This window comes from Psammomys obesus, unplaced genomic scaffold (genome assembly GCF_907164565.1).
Source record: "Psammomys obesus unplaced genomic scaffold, mPsaObe1.curated_primary_1811, whole genome shotgun sequence".
In the NCBI taxonomy this organism is placed as follows: domain Eukaryota; kingdom Metazoa; phylum Chordata; class Mammalia; order Rodentia; family Muridae; genus Psammomys; species Psammomys obesus.
In genome coordinates this window covers 2,680-10,304 of record NW_026588872.1, presented here as the reverse complement: position 1 = coordinate 10,304, position 7,625 = coordinate 2,680, and the positions used below count along the sequence as shown (strand labels likewise).

Here is a 7,625-nt window from a genome sequence, read left to right as displayed (position 1 = left end):
AAGAAGAAGAAGAAGAAGAAGAAGAAGAAGAAGAAGAAGAAGAAGAAGAAGAAGAAGAAGAAGAAAGGTTTCTTGTAAAAGAAACTTTTATTTGCCTACTTCAGCTGTTTTCTCAGAGGCTTACTGCCTCTCTCTGCTAACGTCCACCTTGTCCCAGAAGCTTCTAGCTTCCATACAATCTAACCTAGGCCTAGAATATTTTCTGCCTCTGAAATTACTACTTAAGAAGTTCACCCTTTCTTGTTCTGAGTGAGTTCTGGGTTGGCTAGTTCAACTTAGCTGTTCTGACTCAAACTCTTCCCAAGCTGACACATTCAATCTTGCTTTTCTCTCAGCCTCTGAATTACTATGCTTGGCCACAAATTAATTCCAGTGATCTTTTCTAATCTGGCTCCTCATATTCTGGCTTCCTCCATCCTCATCTGTGTTCTTTCTCTGTAACCTGTCTCTCTATTGCTGTCCCAGTAAAACGGCCTCTCCTCTCTGACACTTCTTTCAGATATCCTTTCCTTCTGCAATGTTTGTGGGTTTCTTTTTCAATCAGATTGAGTGTTCTGACCAACCAAAGTGAGTGCCATATGGAAAAGAAAGTTTTAGTCATCTAATTCAATTGTTATCTTGAAGGGTTAATAACAGGCAAATAAAAGTTCCTCTTACACTCTTTCTCTGAAAGATGCTGAGGTTGATGCAATAAGATAGGATAGTTTCTATTAGTAGTGAATTTGTTTTGTTTTGGGAGTATTTGGGGTAGGTTCAGACAGGTTAAATGACCATGGCTGACTTGAAACTCACTATGGATCCCAGGCTGTAGTGAATTTACAGTCATCCTCCTGCCTCACTCTTCTTCCAGTGCTGGTATGACAAATGTGAAGCATCATTCTTGATACAATTTATTAAAATAATTGTCTGCATACTAGGAATGCACGTGGGGGAGAGGTGAAGGAAGGTGCAGGTTGAGGGCCTGACTGCAGGAATGTTAACAGAATCAAAAAGAAAATGCAAGGAGATATATGAGTTAGTAAAGTTTTCAATTTATTTCAACACATGCTGGCATAAATATATATATATATATATATATACGAACATGTAATCTTATGCATATTGAAGTCAAAGGAATTAATCTCTTTGTTAATTCTAAATATATTTTAAAATTTTCTCCCACAGTTACCATTTAAGGTATAAGATGTCCCATAGAGACAAGAAGAAAATGAGAATTCTTTACAGTGAAAAAGAATCTGTTCCATTCCACGTGTCAAAGCTCTCTTTTGTGTACCAGAAACACACTATGATGTGAAATGTTTTTTTACAGGTACATATCAATTCTATTACTTTTCTCCAATTCTACTTGAAAGATCCCAAATTTTCTGCCCAAGAAGATAGAAATGATTTTGAATATTACCAACATAACAATATTCCTTCTTCTAATTGGACTCAGCACTATGGCAAATGTTTCTGTTTTTGTGAGTTATATATGCACTTCTGTGGGCTCTGGGAAGAAAGCTGTACACCTTATCCTCATCCACTTGGCTTTGACAAATATTATAATGCTTTATTCCAAGGGAATGACAATGGAAGCTTTAGGTATAAGGCACTTTCTTGGTGATCTGGGCTGTCACATTTTTGTTTATCTAGGAAGAATGGCCCGGGGCCTCTCCATCTGCACCAGCAGTCTCCTCACAGTGGTCCAGACCATCATCATGAGCCCCAGAGCCTCCTGTTGGAGGAGGCTCAGACTGAGGTCTACAAGACATGTGCTTCTCTCACTGATCTTCTTTTGGATTCTCAATTCTGTGATCAGCATGAACCTTCTCCTTTCCTTCAGAGACCAAGGTACAAACACATTACAACTGCTTAAGAAGAGCAAATATTGTTATTTCATAAAAGAAAGTCATAAAATAAACAATGTTTTTCTCACCCTTATGGTCCTGAGAGATGCAGTGTTCCAGGGTGCCATGGGAGGGGCCAGTGGCTACATGGTATTTCTTCTCCACAAGCACCACCAGCATGTCCTCTACCTTCAGAACTCCAAGCTTCTCTACAGAACTCCCCCTGAGCTGAGAGCTGCTCAAAGTGTCCTCCTTCTCATGCTCTGTTTTCTTTTCTTTTATTGGACTGATTGTATTGTTTCCTTATATTTATCTTCCTCTTTAAAGAATGACTCCTTAACAATTCAGTTTCAAGAATTTCTGACCCTTGGTTATGCAGTTCTCAGCCCATTTATGCTGATTCACAGGGATGGACACCTGACTGAATGTTGTCATGCTAAATAATATTTGAGAAGCCATGTTGCTTTGATCTCTTCAGAAAGGAGGTTTGAAATGGCTGTTAGTATGTTTGATGCTCTGTATGTATTTTTTAATCAAGCAAGAAAAGCTTGAGCAGGTAAAGATAGGTTCTCACACAGCACAGCTGGTGACAAGCTGCCTACATCTGACACATGCTGGCAAGTTTGAGGCCCAGGTCTCCTCTCATTTTCTATCTCATCATCCTTGAACATTTGATGTGAACTGTGTCCATAGTTGGTGGAATTTCTCCACTGAGCATCAGGAAGTGAAGGTGAGAAGAGCAATGTGTCAACATCAATACAAACTACTAAGTGAATCCCTTTCACTCTGGAACCCCCTTTCTTGGAAGCAATCCTTCAGATAGAGGTGTTCACTGAAGAAATACAATTTAAAAACAGTATACATCATTCCAAACACAATGCCTAAACACCAAACAAGGTGGAAATTTGTTAGCTACTTGAAAATATTCAAAGTCTGGGAGTGTAACTCAGTGTCAGAGTGACTTCCTCTCTAGCTGAGACCTAGTCTCCATCTTCAGAACCAAAACAAAGTGAAAAACAGAACTCATGCCCCAATATGCACATAAAATAGAATTTTATGGCTTGTAGGACTCGTGAAGTAGCTCAGCAGAAAGACACTTAGCACCAAGCCTGACAACCTGAGCTTTGGTCTTCAGGAGCCACATGGCAGCAGAAGAAAACTGACTCTTTTAAGCTGTCCTCTGACCTCTATATGTGTGCCATGGTGCATGCATGCACCCTCCCATAAATAGATGTAATTTTAAAGTTTAAAGATTTTCATATGGTATTTATGAACCAATGAGTGAACTCAAAATATATTGATATGAGATAACGTTCAAGGGTGTTTTAATTTAATAAAATAAAAAGTGAAATAATGGAAGAATGTAGCAACATTACCAAAAAATTTTTCTTCATCAATTCCAGAAATTAAAAATAAATGTAAGACCTGTGTATGAAAGAATTTAGGTAAACACAAGTTTAATAATTACTTCCTTTCCCCTCTCTTATTTTATTTTCAAGAATTATGGGGAAGCTGAAACAGATAGCTCAGCAGTAATGAGCAGATACAGCTCTTGGAAAGGACCCATGTTTGATGCCTTGTACATCAAGAGATTCACAAAGGCTTATAACTCCAGGTCCAAGGGGATCTGGTTCCTTTGGTCTTCTGCAGTACCTACACTCAATTGCATAAACACACACAAATAACTAAAAACAAAAACAAACATGTTGGCTATTGAAGGTTTCCTTTTTTTCCCTATTTGTTTTTAATACACAGTAGCGTGTAATCCATATTGGCCTCAAACTTGCTTTAAGGCAGAGGCTGGCCTTGGACTCCTGATCTTCCTGTTCCTACCTACCAACTGCTGTGACTAGCGCTATGTGCCATTCTGCCTGGCTCAAATTTATTTTCATGGCTGCGATGAAGATCTGAGAGATGTAGAAATGGTTCTGGTCATTGCTCTTTTAGACAAAGCTAGCAGGTCAAACAGGTAGAAGGTGGAGAAGAGCCAGGGCAGGGTCCTTCCGGAGAGGGAATTCCTCTGCTCTGTTGAGGAGGTAACTGGAGAGATGTATGGGAAGGCTTCTGGCTTACTGTAAGGATTTGAGTGTGAGTTTGTAGATATGTACTGTGTCTAAGAGTCATTGATTACACTTAAGATTAAGTGTAGTTTTCTTCTTTATGGTCCAATTATCCCACTAGTATATACATCCAAAGAAAATGAAATCAGACTGTTAGAGACATGTGCAATCCCATGTTTAATCACAGAAGCATTCACTATTGGAATGGATTCAACCTAACTGTCTGCAAATAGATCAATAAACAATCTGTCAAAGTTTGTTTCCTCAATCTATGCCCACCAAGTGCTTCTTTCCAAGCTCACCCATGGAGGCTGAGTGCTTTCTTTGGCCTCTTCTTCCTGTTTCTCCCTCCTATGATCCTCTTGTCCTTCAAAGCAGGAGAACTTTACTAACTTCTACCACCTTCTGTCCTGCCCAAGTGCAGGCCTTTTAATCAGCCAATCAGGGATAACTGGGGACATTCCTTCTCATCACCTGGGCACAGGAGATAGTTCTACATTAATAAAAATGCCCCTGGCAGGGTGGTAACCAGATCTCAAAGCACTGAAATCAGCATTTGAATACATAGCACCCGACCGACCATCTCCTAAAAAGAATGGTCCAGCAGACAAGATCATAACCCTTTATAAGCTATGGGATATTTCTGGTCATAGCCAGGCCTGCTTGAGCAATAGCTAAGGATATAACTGTGTGTGTCTTAATTTGGGTTTTATTACTGTGCCTAATAGATCATGGCAATTCTAATAAAGGAAAAGATTTAGGACTGGCTTGTAGTTCAGATGTTTAGTCCATTATCATTATGGTGGGAATCATGGTAATATGCAGGTAGACATGGTGCTCGAGCAGTAGCTTGGAGTTCTGTATCTGGATAGGTAGGCAGCAGAAAGAAACAGTGAGCCACTGGGCCTTACAAGAGCTACTGAGACCTCAAAGCACCCCACCCCCATGCCAGTGACACTTTCCCCAACAAGGCCACATCTCCTAATAATCCCACTCCCTGTGGACCTATGGGGGCCCATTTTCTTTCAAACCACCACCTTTTACTAAGTTAACAAAAATATTCTTCAGTTCCTCTAAGTGTAGGTGAAATCTCTTGTGGACAACATATTACCAATCTCCATAGGAGGAAGTATGGAATTTCTATAGATATGTACCATGGAGTGTAGACACAGAGAGTACAGTTGGCCAAAGTTCAACCAGAGAAAGTCCCAATTAATGTTGTACCCAGTTCACAAGACCCCAAAACACCACCAGAGTCGAATCTGATACAAGCTTGAGATGGGATTGCAGCAACCTCTCTATTAAAGCAGAAGGGGTACGACCATCAGCTCTAGGGGAACAGGGTTTTAAAGGGAAAAAAAAAAAAACACAATAGGAGGCTCCAAGCTCTGGGTAGAAGGTTTGCTTTAGGCACCACGATCTTAAATGGTTCTGGCCCTGCAGTCTACATAGTATTTGATCATGAGTAATGCCTGGAATGTGCTGAACAGCTGCCTCCAGGGAAGGTCAATTAACAATCTCCATGGTCACAAACTAGGGGGTGGGTTGCCAGGAAACTATGTCTCTTAAGTGTAGCAAAAAATGTGGTCTAGCCTGATTGTTCCCTGCAGCAGGCCTGACCTGTTTTAATTAACCTGGTCCTTTGTCTAAACTTTTACTCAGGATTTGAATCATGCAGCTCTAAGACTCTAATTTTAAACTTTGGACCTCTCATTAACACTGGCAACTCAAGGTCTTTCTTCTTTCCAGCCTCGGAAATTTGAAGGCATCATATGCCCTGCCCAAGGAAATTCTGTCACATCAGAACGGTTTAGTCATTCTGATAAATTATTAACATGGAATAAGCATTGAAAACAGGGAATTAGGTCCCTGATATGTAGACAGAGAGAAAGGGACTGCAAATAGATAATAGAGAAAGAAAACATCCAGGTTTAGATACCAAGGCCTAAGGGCCTGGCAGGCTTTTTCTCCTGCCAAGAGGGCCTCCTGCCTATATAATGGTCCGACAAGTTCAAGACTAATCAGGACATGTTTACACCACAGTTATGGACCTATCAGTCTCCTTTTCTTTGTTCAAACTAACCAAGGTTAAAGCAGGGGAGGAGGACCCCTCAAAGAACCTTAGAACACCCACCCTTAAGCAGACACTGGGCTTCAGCTTCTAAAGTCCTTCCGTTTCCTTTGCAGAAGGTCTTCTCCACATGTGCTTCACTGTGTGGGTGTGTGTCCTCATTCCTAATAAAAGTCTTCATTTTTGTTGGCTTTCTGATGTGACTGAAATATATTTCTCCCTGACTCTTGATTTTTAACCAGAAGAAATGTTAAACACAACCAGGACCCCTAGACCGTAACCACATCACATAGCAATACCCACAATGTGTTCCATCTCCAGATCTGATCATGCTACTGGCTTTTGTAGTATAATAGAGAGATATGGAGTTCATCAGATATTTAAAGACCCCAAAGAGGAATGAATAGGCAAGAACTTGTCACTTAGTCTGTGGTTTAACCTTTGTCCAAATGTTGTCCTTATAACTGTGAGTGACAGTCAGAGCAGGTAGAAAGGTTCAGCGACACCTTTTCTAGATAAATCATGCTTTTATAAAATTGCCTAGGAATTTCTGCAAGAAAAAAAAAAAAACTGTAGTCACAACTCTGAGTATCTGAAAGCCCAGAAGAGGAGCAGAATTGTGCTTCTCTTGGACCAGGAGATGAGAGTAGGTGAGCTGTTGGTCCAGGTCAAGGTTAGCCTCAGGCAGATAATTCCATGGGCCTAGTGTACCCAGGGTGACTGTAGTGTATACTGCAGTGCACACTGGGAACTCACTGAGATTTCTGGAAGTTTGTTTTTTTTTTTTTTTAACTTTATTATTTATTATAGTTTACTTACTTTGTATCCCGGGTATAGCCCTGTCCCCTCCATATCCTGCCCTCCCTCCCTCTTCTACTCTCAAGCCAGTTCCCCAGTCCACTGATAGAGGAGTTCTTCCTCCCCTTCCATCTGCCCTAGCCTATCAAGTCTCATGAGGACTGTCTGCCTTGTCTTCCTCCTTGGCCTTCCTTCCACCCCTGCCTCAGGCTGAGGTGATCAAAGAGCCAGCCACTGAGTTTGAGAGACCAAAGAATTAAAAATCAGTGGGTATTGTTTTAAAGTTTAAAGCACAAGCCTGAAAGACCACCACCCAGCTAGAGACAGAGAGAAATCAGCTCTACTGATTTCTTTTCCAACCCACTAGATATACAGTTGCTAGGAAACTGGCCCCTCTCCCCATTAATGGTTTAGGGGCCTTCCTATAGCCAATCAATTTAAAAATGCAGCATCCCTTTAAGTGTTTCTCTGCCATTCGATGTTCCTCTTTCGAGAATTCTCTGTTTAGCTCTGTTCCCCATTTTTTAATTGGATTACTTGGTTTGTTGCTTTTCTGCTTCTTTAGTTCTTTATATATACTGGATATTAGCCCTCTGTCAGATAAACGGTTGGTGAAGATTCTTTCCCAATCTGTAGGCTGTCTATTTGTTTTGATGACAGTGTCTTTTGCTTTACAGAAGCTTTTCAGTTTCATGAGGTCCCATTTATTGATTGTTGCTCTTAGAGCCTGTGCTGTTGGTGTTCTGTTCAGGAAGTTGTCTCCTGTGCCAATGAGTTCTAGGCTGTTTCCCACTTCAACCTCATTAGCCATTAGGGAAATGCAAATCAAAACAACCCTGAGATTTCACCTTACACCCATCAGAATGGCCA

General features: G+C 40.8%; 1 protein-coding gene across 1 annotated transcript; it reads left to right on the top strand.

Moving 5' to 3' along the window:
- Positions 1-1,358: 1,358 nt before the first annotated feature.
- LOC129674782 (putative vomeronasal receptor-like protein 4) lies at positions 1,359-2,270 on the top strand. The gene has a single exon (XM_055604890.1). The coding sequence runs from the start codon at positions 1,383-1,385 to the stop codon at positions 2,268-2,270; it is 888 nt and encodes a 295-aa protein (XP_055460865.1). The 5' UTR covers positions 1,359-1,382.
- Positions 2,271-7,625: the final 5,355 nt, after the last annotated feature.

What these genes read in the sequence shown, in the direction of transcription:
- LOC129674782 (XM_055604890.1), top strand. Translation starts at nt 1,383, where the DNA reads ATGATTTTGAATATTACCAACATAACAATATTCCTTCTTCTAATTGGA.